Raw genomic sequence first — 14,826 nt, forward strand, 5'->3', positions numbered from 1 at the left:
TACCCGCAATAAAAGACTATATTATATCAATAAAAATTTCGAACTAGAGCAGTGCCGAAAACACTTCTTGTTGCCGCAATGTGGCCAAGGATATTAATACCGAGCTTTGTGGGGAAAGGGGAATTTTCGCTGACGGGGGAAGCTCTCCGTTCCCTTTTCTGTCCTAAGGTAACACCTAATAATAATACTAATATTCATTATTTATACCCCACCTACCTGGCTGGATTTCCCAAGGTAACCCAACACCCGCACCCAGCCGCTGCTGGCTCCCTGCCCAGTGGAAAAGCTGGCTGTTCATTAAACCAGAACTCTGGCCCGGAATAGCAGAGCTGGCACACCTTGGCAACTCCCTCTCTTTGCAGGGGACGGAGCGGAGCGTCTGGCCGGAGCGCCCCGGGGAAGAGTAGCTGCAGGGAACGGCTGCCGGGCGGCAGAACTTGCTCTGTCTCTGGGAGACGCGCGGGGCCCCCATGGAGCTGCTCGCCCTCTGTTGGCACCCTCTCTGGGTGCCTTGCACCCTGGTCCTGTCCGTGGTGCTCTGGGCAAGGAGGGCAGCCTGGAGACCTGCGGCGTGTCCCGTGGACCTGCGTGGCAAAACCGCCGTGGTCACTGGAGCCAACAGTGGTGAGTCCGCAAGATGTGCTGGGGCTGAGGGGCCAGTCAGCTTAAGCCTTGACCCCTCGGGCCCTCCCCAGACCCAGACCCCCAACTCGGTAGATTTTACCTGCTTATCGGGGCTGCGCAAAGGGATTCAGGGGGCATTGAACGCTTCGGAAAACAGAATCCTAGAATTGCAGAACTGGAAGGAACTGCCCAGAATCATTTATTCCAACCTCCTGCAAGACAGGAATCTCAGCTCAAGATTCTGGAGGGTCATTAATCATAGAATTAGAAGGGACCCCCGAGTTTCATATAGTCCAAGCGCCCGCAATGTGGAAATCTCGACACACAGTTCTTGCGTGTTTCGGATGTTTCTTAGTGGTTCTGAACTTGTGGGTTATGTCTGCATGGACATGCATTTTCCTTGGCACTTAAAGTACGCGCCCCCGAATACAGTATTATTATACCACCACGCAAGTGGGACTTCAGGATTATTAACTGAAGCAGAGGCTGGAGGGACACCTGTCGGGTATGATCTAGCTGCGGTTCTTCCATTGCGCCATTGTGCAATTGTGTGCGCGCGCGAAAGAGAGAGAGAATGTTGCAGCAGGACAGATCCAACGTTGCGGCGCCTGGTTAAACTTTGTACGCAACTGGCTCTCGCAGCAGGAGGCAGCCTGCCTGACCCCCAGCCTAGAAGCCTTTAAAATGCCCGGCGGACCCAGGCAGGAGGGGAAGGTGGGAAGTCCAGAAATTCGGAGGAATCTGTAAAGATGGGTGTTCGTATTGTTATAATGTTATACTTGTAATACAAGTAAAACCAAATTAAAATTATTTCAAACAAACAAAATTAAGTAAATGAATAAGTTTAAATAAATAAATAAATATGTAAAAATACAATAATAAAATAGAATAAAATGCCTGGAGGAGGAAGAGACGGCGATCGAGGGCTGAAGGGAGCAGAGCTTCTGAGTAGCGTATTGGTTGCTGGAGACCCCAGGAGGGGAGGGGGCTCTGCTGCTCCAATCCTATTTACAGGTTTCCCATAATAGGCACCTGGTTGGCCAGGGTGAGACCTGGACACAGCACTGGGTGGGTTCCCTTTGGCCGGATCCAGCAGCCTCTTCTGATTTATCCCTGCGTGGGTTGCTGCATGGGGCCTCCTTCCTCCTGCCCCCCCTGAAACAATGGGGCTGGGGTGTATGTGGCGTGATCTGGCCTCGGACTTCATAGCACTGCGGAGTTGAAAGGGACTCCGAGGGTCCTCTGTCTAGTCCAGCCCCCGCAGTGCCAGAATCCTGCCCACAGCCGTCCTTGGATGGGCTCAAACCACCGACCTTCTGGCTGTCAGCCAGACCCACCGACCCCTGGGGGCTTTCCCAGGGAATCCCCACTCCCCCAGGGCAGGTGAGCAGGATCTGGGCAGAAGGGCGAGTCTGGTTGCTCCTGCTGCTGCCAGCTGGGTCGGGTTGGGTTCCCAGAGCAATAGGGAAGCCGGTCAGGGCCAGGGGGAGACCCACGAGGCGCTGGTGAGGGGCTTCGGCGCGGTCGTGGTCCTTGACTCGCCCCCGGGCTCTGCTGCAGGTATTGGCAAGTGCGTGGCTCTGGAGCTGGCGCGCAGGAATGCCCGGACCATCCTGGCCTGCCGCAGCCGAGAGAGAGGGGAGGCAGCCGTGGAGGAGATCCGCAGAGCCACGGGGAACCCCGACGTCCACCTGCGCATCCTGGACACCAGCTCCATGGCGTCGGTGAGGAACTTCGCCCGGCAGTTCCTGGAGGAAGAGGGGCAGCTGCACATCCTGGTCAACAACGCCGGGACCACAGGTAAGTGGCAGGGCTGGGCGGGCGGCGGAAGGAGCCACCAGGCGCCGGATCGGACCCCTGCTCGCCTGCGGACCCTCTCCAGGGGGTCGCTAGGAAGCCACAGAGCCTCTGCTCCTGGGGGCTTGGGCGGCAGGACTGTGCTGCCTGCACCAAAAGTGTGATTGGCCCCGATTCTGGAAACCCGGGAGGCACCCACAGCGCAGCAGGGCGCCCCAGCACCTAAGCAAAGGCACCTCTTGGTTTCCTGTTGGGATCTTCTATCTATCTATCTATCTATCTATCTATCTATCTATCTATCTATCATCTATCTATCTATCATCTATCTATCTATCTATCTATCTATCTATCTATCTATCTATCTATCTATCTATCTAACATGTTAGTTACCATACAATTCCAGCACTATGCATAACATACATTATATTATATATTCCCCACATCTAACCCTACACCCAACTCACCATTTACCCAAATATCAATGTGACTTCCTTCACCCACATGCATGATATCCTTCTGGCTACCTTAAAACTCTAACATTGTGTTCATAATTCTTCATCACATTTAGCAATCCTCTATCTTAAAATCATTGCTTAATGAACTCATATTATATATTACATGTTAGTTACCGTATAATTTCAGCACTATACAGTACATATATTATATTATTATATATACGGATTTCCCACATCTAACCCTACACCCAACTCACCATTTACCCAAATCCCAATGTGACTTCCTTCACCCACATGCATGATATCCTTCTGGCTACCTTAAAACTTTAACATTGTGTTCATAATTCTTCATCACATTGATGAATCCTCTATCTTAAAATCATTGCTTAATGAACTCAATCAGTACTTATCCAGAAATTTCTCTTGAAGTAATTTTGTGCAATATATTCTTCAACCCATTTCCATTCCTTTCTTAATTTTTGTTTTGATTGCATCGTATTCGACGCTGTCATCTTGGCTAGTTCAATATATTCGCAAAATTTAATTTGCCACTCTGACATTGAGGGAGTCTCCTGTTGGGATTTCCTTCCAGCCTGAGGCTCCTCCTCTTCTCAGGGCTGGTCCACCAAGGCAAGTGTGGACAAGCAGCCCTCTGGTACAGTGGCGTAGCGTGGGTTGTCAGCACCCGGGGCAAGGCAAGTAATTTGCGCCCCCTAACCCATGGATTTACGCCCCCTAACCCGTGGATTTGCGCCCCCTAACCCTAACCCCCAGATGTTGCGCCCAGTTCGGCCGGCCCCCCCCTGCACCCCCCACGCTACGCCACTGCTCTGGTACAAACATGGGAGGGCAGCCGTCCCCTGCGCACCTCACCTGCCAGCCTCCGCGGAGCATCCCTCGGCAGCGGCCGCTCTTGCAAACGGCGCAAAACAGCAGCGAAGCGTCTTGCTGGTGGATTCTCTGGAGCACCAAAGCTGGCTTCTGCGGAGACCCATTCTCTGCTCTTTCAGGTGCTGCCCAAAAGACTCATGCGGTGACCCCTGCCAAAGCCACTGCGAAGAGGTTCGCTGGGCTCCCGGGCCCCTGCCTGGCTTGATCCAGCAGCAGCAAAACTCTCCTGGTGCTGCTGTTTCCTTTCCTATCTCACCTCCTTCTCCGAGGAGCTCCAGGCTGCGTCCCTCGTTCTCCAGGGCCGGATTTACGCATAAGCTAAACAAGCTCAAGCTTAGGGCCCCACTCTTTTGGGGGGCCCCCCAAAATTAAAGGGAAAAACACCTGGATGTACAGTTCCATAATATAAGATAAAAAACAAATAAAATAAAACCTACAGGCAGCAACAGTGTTTTGTGTTGTGTTGTGTATGGACCTATTAGGTCCATAAATTACAGTGGTACCTCAGGTTACATACACTTCAGGTTACAGACGCTTCAGGTTACAGACTCTGCTAACCCAGAAATATTACCTCGGGTTAAGAACTTTGCTTTAGGATGAGAACAGAAATCGTGCTCCGGTGGCGCGGCAGCAGCGGGAGGCCCCATTAGCTAAAGTGGTGCTTCAGGTTAAGAACAGTTTCAGGTTAAGAACAGACCTCCGGAACGAATTAAGTACGTAACCAGAGGTACCACTGTACCATATATCATGTGTAGACAATCTAAGGCCTATGGGCCAGATCTGGCTCAATCGTCTTCTCAATCCGGCCCGCGGATGGTGCGGGAATCAGCGTGTTTCTCCAAGAGTAGAACGTGTCCTTTTATTTAAAATGCATCTCTGGGTTATTTGTGGGGCATAGGAATGCGTTCATTTTTTCCCCTTTCCAAAATATAGTGTGGCCCCCCCACATGGTCTGAGGGACAGTGGACCAGCCCACAGCTGAAAAAGGTTGCTGGCCCCTGCCATATAGCTTATATTCAGCACACACACAAAAAAAACAGTGACAATTTGTTGTTGGCAAAGGACAGCTGGACATATAAAGGGCCCCGTTACCCGTTGAGGGACTTCTCAAACCTAAATCCAGCCCTGGTTCTCCCCCTCCTCATGTCATCCCCACAACAACAACCCTGAGAGGGCGTGTCTGGCCCCCAAGATCACCCAGGGAGCTTCACGGTAAAATGGTGGCGATTCGAACTCCGGCCTCCCCGTCCTAGTCCAACTCTAACCATTGCACCACACTGCCTCTCTCTCTGCTGGTGCCTTTCCTGGTGTCTGCCCCAGGGGAGACTTTTGGCAAGGACCTCACTTGTGCCCATTTCAGGGAGCTGAAGGAACACCTTGGGCTGGAGGGTGTCAGCCCCAGCCCCGCTTGCCACCTGGGCAGGTGGGCTGTCTGTCTGTCTGTCAGTCTGCTCCCCATCTTCTCTCCCCCTCCAGGTTTGCCGCTCACGGTCACCCCCGAGGGACTGAGCCTGATATTTGCCACCAACTACCTGGGCCACTTTCTGCTCACCAACTTGCTTCTAGGTAAGGCCACGCATCTCTTCCCCCTCTCAGCCCCATAGCTTGACCCCCAGGGTTATCTGTGGGGATTCGGGAGGCATCTAGAGCAGTGATTCCCAAAGTGGGGCAGGGATTTAGTCCCCTGGAGGGGTGGGCTTCTCCCTAGGGGGTCACCAAAGGTGTAAAGGAGTATCAGGCTTTGAAAATACTTGCATTGCTGGATCAAGTGCCTCCGTTTTCTTAAATTAATTAAACGGAGCAGATTTCATTGGGTTTCGAATAAGCGTGGAATTAATTGGTTCGTGTTTTGAATTTTACTGCGTTATCAATAAAATTGGGTCGTGCCAAGCGCTCTTCCAAGCTATTTATTTATTTAATAAAAAATATTCCCCGCTTGATTGTAAAATGAAGAAAAACAGCAGATTAGGAAAAGAGGAAACAAGCAAATCGAGGAGAAATTACATCAGCAAACAATTAAAACGCTAAAACAGATTAAAAAATAATGTTAAGAATAACGGGTTTTTTGTAGGTGGAGAAGGGGTTGCTGGGGATCAGTTTATGGAATCAAGTGGGGGGCCAAAAAAGTTTGGGTGTCGACCACCGAGCTATGAGAACTCTTCCCCGCTAAGGAAGTGGGTGCTGCTTGGGGAAGCAGCTGCTGTGGGGCAGTGAGAGAAGATCCCTCCCGGTTAACCGGTAGGTAGAGGAGGGTCTTTGCTCCAGCCCATCACCCTTTTTAAAAGTTTTTAAAAAATTATTTATTTGGTTTTTCAGATTAACTTTTGCAGTCCCATATCCAACATACAACATAAAATCAAGATTCCCAATAATCTCTTGGATTTCCCTCCTTTGTGGGTCCTGTTATTAATCATTCCCTGCTGCATCTTTTATGATAATCCAAATCTTTTACCTCTCCATTGTGTCCAAAATTCACCATTAAAGGTTTTAACTGTTTACAGTGGTTTTAAAGTTAAATTATCAATGTTCCCCGTTCCCTATTAAAATTGTGGTCTTCCTGATTTCTGATTCTTCCAGTCATTTTAGCCATTTCGGCATAATCCATCACCTTGATCACCTTGATCTGCCATTCTCCTCTACCTACCAGCCTGTCACCCTTTGTGCCCCCTTTTTGTGTCCCCCAAACCCTGCAGACGCCATGAAGGCCTCGGCCCCTTCGCGCATCGTCAACGTCTCCTCCTTCAGACATCGGACGGGGGAAGCGAACGTCCAGTTCCTGAGCGGAAAGGAGCAGCCGAAGAACTTCAACAAGGCCTACAACAGCACCAAGCTCATGAACGTCCTCTTCACGGTGGAGCTGGCCCGGAGGCTGCAGGGGACGGGTCAGCGCACTGCCCTTCCCTCTCACGGTTAGGGGTCGCAGGTGGTGCTGTGGTCCAAACCTCTAAGCCTCTTGGGCTTGCCGATCAGAAGGTCGGCGGTTCGAATCCCCGCAATGCAGTGAGCTCCCGTTGCTCGGTCCCAGCTCCTGCCCACCTAGCAGTTTGAAAGCACACCAGTGCAAGTAGATAAATAGGTACCGCTCCAGCGGGAAGGTAAACGGCGTTTCCGTGCGCTGCTCTGGTTTCCATCACTGTGTTCCGTTGTGCCAGAAGCGGCTTAGTCCTGCTGGCCACATGACCCGGAAAGCTGTTTGTGGACAAATGCCGGTTCCCTTGGCCTGAGAGATGAGGGCCGCACCACATAGTCGCCTTTGACTGGACTTAACCATCCAGGGGTCCTTTACCTTTGAGGGGCTGCCCTGTGGGTGGGAATCCTAGAATGGTACAGTCCAGGCACCCCCCACCTTTGGCCCTCCAGATACCTTCTTGACATGCAGAGAAGATAAGCTGCGTTCTGTTCTTCTGCCGTTCGTCATCTGGGCCCATAACCAAAAATGTCGGGATCTCCGCTCGGCCAAGCTGATAAAGCGCATTTTCTTCCCGAGCCGTCAGAGTCGCCTCCCGACGATTAACTGACGACCTCAAGCCTTTGATGAGACTCCAAGGCACATCTTCCCAGCAGAGCATTAAAAGAGCATGCGGAAGTGATGAGATTTATGGCTACATTTTAATGAGTTTTATTTCTAAACTACGCAGAACAGAAAAGATGTCCTCTCTCTATGAAAGTAACTGAACAAAGGAACAAAGGAATCAGGGAACCACACTAACGTCACATCCCGCCTCCTACCTGTGAGACTCCAAGAGTCTGGACTGTCTCTGGAACGTAAACAGTGTCCTGTGACTCCGCGCAGCTGCACCGTGAGAAGAACAGGAACTCACAGTTTTGGCCTACGACTCCCATGATCCCTAGCTAACAGGACCAGTGGTCAGGGATGATGGGAATTGTAGTCCAAAACATCTGGAGGGCCGAAGGTGGGGGTTGCCTGATCTAGTCCAACCCCCTGCAATGCATCTCTGAGATGCCCCCCCCAACCCTTGCTTGGAAGCACCCAAGGAAGGAGAGCCCGCTACCTTCTGAGGAAGAACATCAGACGAGTCTGGCTGTTGGATCAGGCCCAGTGCCCATCCAGTCCAGCCTCCTGCTCTCACAGGGGCCAAGCAGGTGCCCAGGATGGGAAACCCGCAAGCAGGATTCGAACACAACACTCTTGCTGTTTCCAGCAATTGGGACGTAGGGCATTGCTGCCTCCAACCAAGGAGGTAGAGTCATTGGTAGCTTTAAAGACTTCAAGGCCCCCCATCCCGCCCCACAATTAATTCAGAGGTGGGCAACTGGCATCCAGCCTGACCTTGGCAGACCACCCAGACAGGTGGGTGGTCCCATCCAGGTGTCAATCACATGGCGCAACTATGACCCATTTCCCCACTGGTCAGTGCTGACTTTGAGCTGCGCTTTCTGCTGGGATTGGTTGGCCATGAAGGACTTGGGCCAGTTCCAGGGAGCTCAGAGGCCCCCTCTTGCCAGTCACAAAACAGTGGCAGGACCCCCCCTCCCAGCTCCAGCATCCCATCAACACCACTTTGCATTGTGGGATATGTTTGGGAAAACACTTTTAATTCCATTTTTATTTCTGGTCTGCTCTTGAGAAATATCACCCCGTCACATTTTTTTTTTTACAAAAGCAAAAACTATGGAGAGGAAGCTAGCATTAAAAGTTTGGGGCAGCGCTCAGCAAAGCTCCCCTGTGGCTCACAGCCTGAAGCCACTGCTGGTTGCACATGGAGCTACTCTTGGGGGGCCCACCTAGACACGGAAGCCCAGATTTTGTTGCAGACGCGCCCCTTTGCCCTCGGACCATGATGCCCTTTCTAGGTGTGAGTGGGATAGGAGTCTCCTCACCACCACCTGCTGCCAACGGGCTGGGAAGACAGAGAAAGGTTTTTCCTCCCTCTCCCTTCACACTAGAAACTTGTGGCCGTCCAACGAAGCTGAATGCTGGAAGATCCAGAACAGATGAAAGTCCTCCATGCAGCACAGAGTTGAACTCTGGAACTCCCTGCCACAAGAGGCAGGGGTCGCCACCAACCTGGGTGGTTTCAAAAGAGGATTGGACAAATTCTTGGAGGAGGAGGGGGCTCTTGAGGGTTACTAGCCAGAGTGGCCCGGCTCAGCCTCCACACTTGGAAGCCGCAATGCCTCTGAACCCCAGTTGCTGGAAAAGGACGTGAGGGTGGGGGGTTGTGGACTCCCAAGCACAATTCAAAGTGTTGGTGCTGACCTTGAAAGCCCTAAACGACCTCCGCCCAGTATACCTGAAGGAGCGTCTCCACCCCCATCGTCTAGCCAGGACACTGAGGTCCAGCTCCGAGGGCCTTCTGGTGGTTCCCTCATTGCAAGAAGTGAGGTTACAGGGAACCAGGCAGAGGGCCTTCTCGGTGGTGGCACCCGCCCTGTGGAACGCCCTCCCTTCAGATGTCAGGGAAATAAGCAACTATCAGACTTTTAGAAGACATCTGAAGGCAGCCCTGTTTAGGGATGCTTTTAATATCTGATGTTTTATTCTGTTTTTAATCTGTTGGGAGCTGCCCAGAGTGGCTGGGGAAACCCAGCCGGATGGATGGGGTATAAATAATAAATTATATTATGATAATGATAATAATCATAATAATTTATTATTTATACCCCACCCATCCAGCTGGGTTTCCCCAGCCACTCTGGGAGGCTTCCAACAAAACACTAAAATACAATAACCTATTAAACATTAAAAGCTTCCCTAAACAGGGCTGCCTTCAGATGTCTTTTAAAAGTTGCTTATTTCCCTGACATCTGATGGAAGGGTGTTCCACAAGGTAGGTGCCACTACCAAGAAGGCCCTCTGTCTGGTTACCTGTAACTTGGCTTCTCACAGGGAGGGAACTGCCAGAAGGCCCTCGGAGCTGGACCTCAGCGTCCGGGCAGAACGATGGGGGTGGAGATGCTCCTTCAGGGATACTGGGCAAAGGCCATTTAGGGGTTTAAAGGTCAGCACCAACACTTTGAATTGTGCTCGGAAACGTATGATTACTTCTCCTTGGGGCAACTGGATGGTCACTGAGAGAACGGGAGGCTGGTGTAGATGGCCCCCCCTTTGGCCGGATCCAGCAGGCTCTTCTCGTGTTCTAAGGTGGATCACACCAGCACACTTGGACCGTGTAGGGTGGGAGGCTGGGGGCCCAAAATGTTCACATTTCTGGATTGCTCTAATGATGGACTTTTCTTGCACACGGACCCAGGCTGGTTGCCCCCTGCTCAAGATCTCTCACTCTGTAATGATCCAGTCAGAGATCTGTCCTGCTGCCAGCCAAGGGTGGCAGAGATGGGTGCTGTGTGCCCCCTGCCCTGGCACTTGGTGACTGAGGACCCGCTTCCCTTGCAGGAGTGACCGTCAATGCTCTGAACCCAGGAGTCGTCCACACGGAGATCATGCAGAACTTCAGCTGGTGGGTTCGCCTCCTCTTCCATCTCGTGGGCATCCTCTTCCTCAAGGTGAGACGGGGCGGAGGCTGGTCCTCGGGGGCAGCCAGTCGCTGCCTCTCAGAGCCTTAGGGTCTGGCCTACCCCACAGGGTCGTTGCGGGGATTGAATGAGGAGGGGGGGAGAAGAACCGTGCGCACCACCTTCGGCTCCTCGGAGAAAAAGGTGGGATAAAAGAGCAAAAATAAATACAATAAAAAAGCCGAGGAAACCAGAAATGCAAACGTCAGCGGGGGCAGAGACTTCGCCAGTTCCCAAAGTCAGCCAGTGTCAAGTGAGGGTGGGATTTGAACTCAGGTCTCTCACAGGTTCCAGTCCGACACTAAGCTCTCGGGCCCCCCTCCATCTGCCTTCTGTTGTTGAGTCCTTTAGTCCAGTGTTTCCCAACCTTGTGCCTCCAGATGTTTTTGGCCTACAACTCCCATCATCCCTGACTAGCAAGACCAGTGGCAAGGGATGATGTCAAACTCATGCTGGTAGCTTCAAGAACACTGTCCCACCATCTCGTCCTCCGTCGTCCCCTTCTCCTTGTGCCCTCCATCTTTCCCAGCATCAGGGTCTTTTCCAGGGAGTCTTCTCTTCTCCTGAGGTGGCCCAAGTATTGGAGCCTCAGCTTCAGGATCTGTCCTTCCAGGGAGCACTCAGGGCTGATTTCCTTCAGAATGGAGAGGTCTGATCTTCTTGCAGTCCATGGGACTCTCCAGAGCAGGGGTCGGCAAGGTTTACCTCACCTGGGCCAGTTCACTCTAGCGGAGATCCCTCCATGGGCTGGATCGCGTGCATGCGTGATAGCCTGGTGCTGCAATTTCTGGCGTCTGAGCATGTGCAGACGCAATTTTTGGCACCGCAGAAGTGAGTCCCCGTGCTGTGCTGTGCTAGTTTAGTGCAGCACGCAGGGACTTGCTGAGCTGGTGGCTCAGTTTGGGGGCAGCTTGTGGGCCGGTTAAACAATCCCCATGGGCTGCTTGTGGCGCATGGGCCGTAGGTTTCCTACCCCAGCTCAAGAGTCTCCTCCGGCACCAGAATTCAAAAGCATCCATTCTTTGGCGATCAGCCTTCTTGATGGTCCAGCTCTCACTTCCATACATCACAACTGGGAAAACCAGAGCTTGAACTACCCCTTTTCTGCAAGCTGAGTTGCATCCCATCTTCCAACAGAGGCAGTTTATTCCTATCCGTTATCCATTCTGCCCCTCCCTTCATGTTGTTGCCCCAGGGTGAGATTAGGGAGGGAGGGGGACCTGCCTGCAGGTGGATCCCTGAGTGGCAAGGATGCCCCTCTCCCGCCTCTCACCTGCCATTCTTGCTGCAGGACAGCCTTTCTCCACCTGTGGGTCCCCAGATGTTGTTGGACTACAAGTCCCATCACCCCTAGCTAGCAAGGCCAGACCTCAGGGATGATGGGAGTTGTAGTCCAACAACATCTGGGGACCCACAGGTGGAGAACGGCTGCTGCAGGACATCTAACCCAGGGCATCCCCACCCTTCAGTGGCGTAGCGTGGGGGGTGCAGGGGGGGCTGGCCGCAACATCTGGGGGGGGTGCGCTCGCCGCCTCCGGAGTCGCCGAAGAGCCTAGGGCGCAGGCTGTAGCAGAGCCCCATGTCTCGCGGAACCGACGAGCTGGCAGCGGCTCTCAGAGCTCGCCGCGGTCCCCGTGCGTCAGGGCCACAGAGGGCGCGCCAGGCAGCCCCTCCTCACAGCCCCGCCGCCGCCGCTGCTGCTGGGCCATGTTGCATTTTCCTCGCCTCTCTGCCCTCCTCCGGGCAAGCAGCGTCGTTTGGGCGGCAGCGCCAGCGGCAACTCGCCTCAGATCACCTGACACGGACCCGCTGCCACCGCCGTGGCTACCTTACCATAAATACCCCAGCCCAGGCAGCAGCAAGAAGAAGCTGGCAGCGGCGGCAGGTTAGGGGTTAGGGGGCGCAAATTACTTGCCTTGCCCCGGGTGCTGACAACCCACGCTACGCCGCTGCCGCCCTTAGCATACAAAACAGAAGCTGGGGATGTTTAGCCTGGAGAAGAGAAGGTGCAGAACCCTGTCCAAATAAGGGCTCCCCCAAGGAAGATGGAGAAAACCTGATTTTTGCGACTCCAGAGGGCAGGACCCAAATCATGTCTCCAAATGGCAGGAGAGAAGATTCTGACTGAAGGGACTCCCTCGGAAATGGGTGGCCCATTTCTCCTCGGAGGCTTTCAAGCAGATTCCTCCGCTGTGATTCCTGCATTGCAGGGGGTTGGGATGGATGACCTTTGGGGGTCCCTTCCAACTTTACGCCTCCGTGTTGTGGAGCTGGCTGACCCTCTTTCTTTGCCTCCTCCCCAGTCGCCAACGCAGGGCTCCCTCAGCACCACGTACTGCGCTGTGTCCGAGGAAGTGGAGGGCATCTCTGGGAAGTACTTTGACAGCGACTGCAGCCTGGCACTGCCCTCGCCCCTCGCCCGAGACCCTGCCATCGGCCGCAAGCTCTGGGAGGCTTCAGAGAAGCTGGTGGGCCTGGATGATGGCGGAAGGGAGCCTGCCAGCCGCAAGGTGGCCTAGGGAGCAGGGATTCACGCTGCTCCCTAGGTGCCAGGGCAGGACTCATGTCTGCCAGCAACGATCCGGAATGCTTGCTCTGGTTTTCCCCTCACCTGGCCAGGTTTCGGAGACTGTTTGGGGTCTCTGCAGAACCAGCCTAACCGACATGCGGGGAAAGACCAGAAATTCCTTTGAGGTTAGTGTGGTCTAAAGAGAGACTTGAAAGGATCCCCGCATCGTTTTGCCCCTAGCAACCCCTTTCCTCCCAGTTTCTTTCCCTAGCAACCAGGTTTCCTTAGCGACAGACTTCTTTATTAGACGGGCTCTGAAGGAGAGAATGGGTCTGGCTGTTACTCTGCCCAGGTGGCTGAAGAGCAGAGAGGAGGAACGGCTGATTCCCTGTAGAGTTTCACCTTCTTTTCCTTCGACTAGTCCTTTTATCAGCTGCGATATTGGTAATTCTTCAATAAACCCTTTAAGCAGAGCTGGAATGTGTGAGGTGTTTCTTTCCACGCGGGTGAGCTGAACTGAGAAAGGAGATTCTGGAAGACTTTCTGGGTGACTCTGCTGACTGCAAAAGGAACCCCAAACGGTGGTGACACTGGCATTTGGTACCCCGTTCAGTTTGGCGGGACGGCCAGTCCATTTTCAGACACCAGTCAGAGTTTAATAAATGGCGTTTATTAGCATTGCAGTTCATGACTCCACACCCCCCTTTGCCGAAGGGAGAAATGGGGTGCGGAACAGAGGAATATATCAACTTATTTTCTCCAAACAAAGTCCTGAGTGCTGAAGAGGCAGAGACCATCTTGGCTGCCTCTTAGAGCAGATGCAAAACTTCTACTTCTGCCGCCTGCGATGAGCCACCATTGGCAGAATTGGCAGCAGCGGATATGGTCGATGCTTATCTTAATATTCCCTTGCCAAGTGTGCTCTTTTAAACATGCTGTTATAGGAATTACAAGGTCTTCTATATATAAAATAAATGTCCATAAATGTACAAGGTAAACACATACATAAGTATATAAACCACGTGTCTGAAGTCGTACAGGAGAGCAATCCTGAAGCCATTTTGACTCTTTCAGTGACCTCAAATATTCCTCTGCAGTAAGGGAGGCAAACGGGGAAAACCTCCCCATTGTCTCTTTGCTCCCAAATCCTGTATTAAGGGCATATTTTTGTATGAATAGGGTGAGCCTGTGAGCTGGAGTCAGAACTAGGTATTTACCACCACAAAAGAACAGCCAGGCTGCCCAGGTAGAGCAATCAGTGACCATTATCAGGTATCCTGGCAGACAAGTTTTCTGCTGTAGACCGCCTCTTTCTGTGATTATGTTTTTGGGGGCGGTCTGGAGCTACAGGGGAGGCAATTTCAAAAGTCTATATAAGGGCTTGTGCACCATTGGTTAAGATTACCAGACTTTTTCAATGAATCCGGGGACACTTTTCAACTTTGATTGATTGATTTTGTATGGGGACTGATTTGTAAATCCGGGGACTGTCCCCGGGAAACGGGGATGTCTGGTAACCTTCTTCTGGGTCCCTCCTGCCTCCCGCATGGAGTGAGCAGGGGAACCTGTTGCAATACTTTGATAAAGATCAGGCTTACAAGCTGCTTTGCTTCTCAATATTCTCTGGTTGGCCTCTGTTATTTTCTCCTACCAATAGGGAACCTACTTAAGGACTCTGTAAGGGCTCTTGGATACCCCGTAAAGGAAAAGCAGTTTTTTCTTATAACAGTGCATTTTATATTTGGCTTCCTTTAGTAAAGTTTTCTTTTGAAATCTTTAAGATAACTTTGCTGCATTAATCTGCATTCGGTCGTTGACCTCCTTTGTAATGTTTTATTTTCAAATCTTTGAGATAAGATCTAGTTTGCTGCCAATTATATTGCTTTGATTGCGTACTTTATAGTTGACTTTCTTCTGTTTTTTTCTGGACTGTTTTATTTGATGTTGTGTTCTCTCTGCTTTGTGGGTTATCCCCCTTAAAAATATAAAGCAATATAGAAATAAAATGAATAATAATAATAATAATAATAATAATAATATAACCTGTGCTTTCATCATCTGTTTGCGGATCTC

General features: G+C 51.9%; 1 protein-coding gene across 2 annotated transcripts; it reads left to right on the plus strand.

Annotated features, from left to right (window-relative positions):
* The first annotated feature begins 341 nt into the window (after positions 1–341).
* LOC114603781 (retinol dehydrogenase 11-like) lies at positions 342–13,226 on the plus strand. Of its 2 annotated transcripts, none has more exons than XM_077933679.1 (6): positions 342–624; positions 2,185–2,424; positions 5,244–5,333; positions 6,461–6,676; positions 10,126–10,235; positions 12,548–13,226. In XM_077933679.1, exons 1-6 carry the CDS (start codon positions 471–473, stop codon positions 12,761–12,763), a joined length of 1,026 nt encoding a protein of 341 aa, XP_077789805.1. In that variant the 5' UTR covers positions 342–470; the 3' UTR covers positions 12,764–13,226. The 2 variants fall into 2 exon arrangements, with proteins under 2 accessions (XP_077789805.1, XP_077789806.1); XM_077933680.1 differs by having other exon boundaries at positions 6,461–6,649.
* The last annotated feature ends 1,600 nt before the right edge of the window (positions 13,227–14,826 follow it).

This window comes from Podarcis muralis, chromosome 9 (assembly GCF_964188315.1).
Source record: "Podarcis muralis chromosome 9, rPodMur119.hap1.1, whole genome shotgun sequence".
Lineage (NCBI taxonomy): Eukaryota > Metazoa > Chordata > Lepidosauria > Squamata > Lacertidae > Podarcis > Podarcis muralis.

Bases quoted from the DNA above. Each gene is read 5' to 3' on its own strand.
- LOC114603781 (XM_077933679.1), top strand. From the start codon at position 471: ATGGAGCTGCTCGCCCTCTGTTGGCACCCTCTCTGGGTGCCTTGCACC. The intron at 625-2,184 runs GTGAGTCCGCAA...GCTCTGCTGCAG, and splicing joins GGTCACTGGAGCCAACAGTG to GTATTGGCAAGTGCGTGGCT. The intron at 5,334-6,460 runs GTAAGGCCACGC...CAAACCCTGCAG, and splicing joins GCTCACCAACTTGCTTCTAG to ACGCCATGAAGGCCTCGGCC.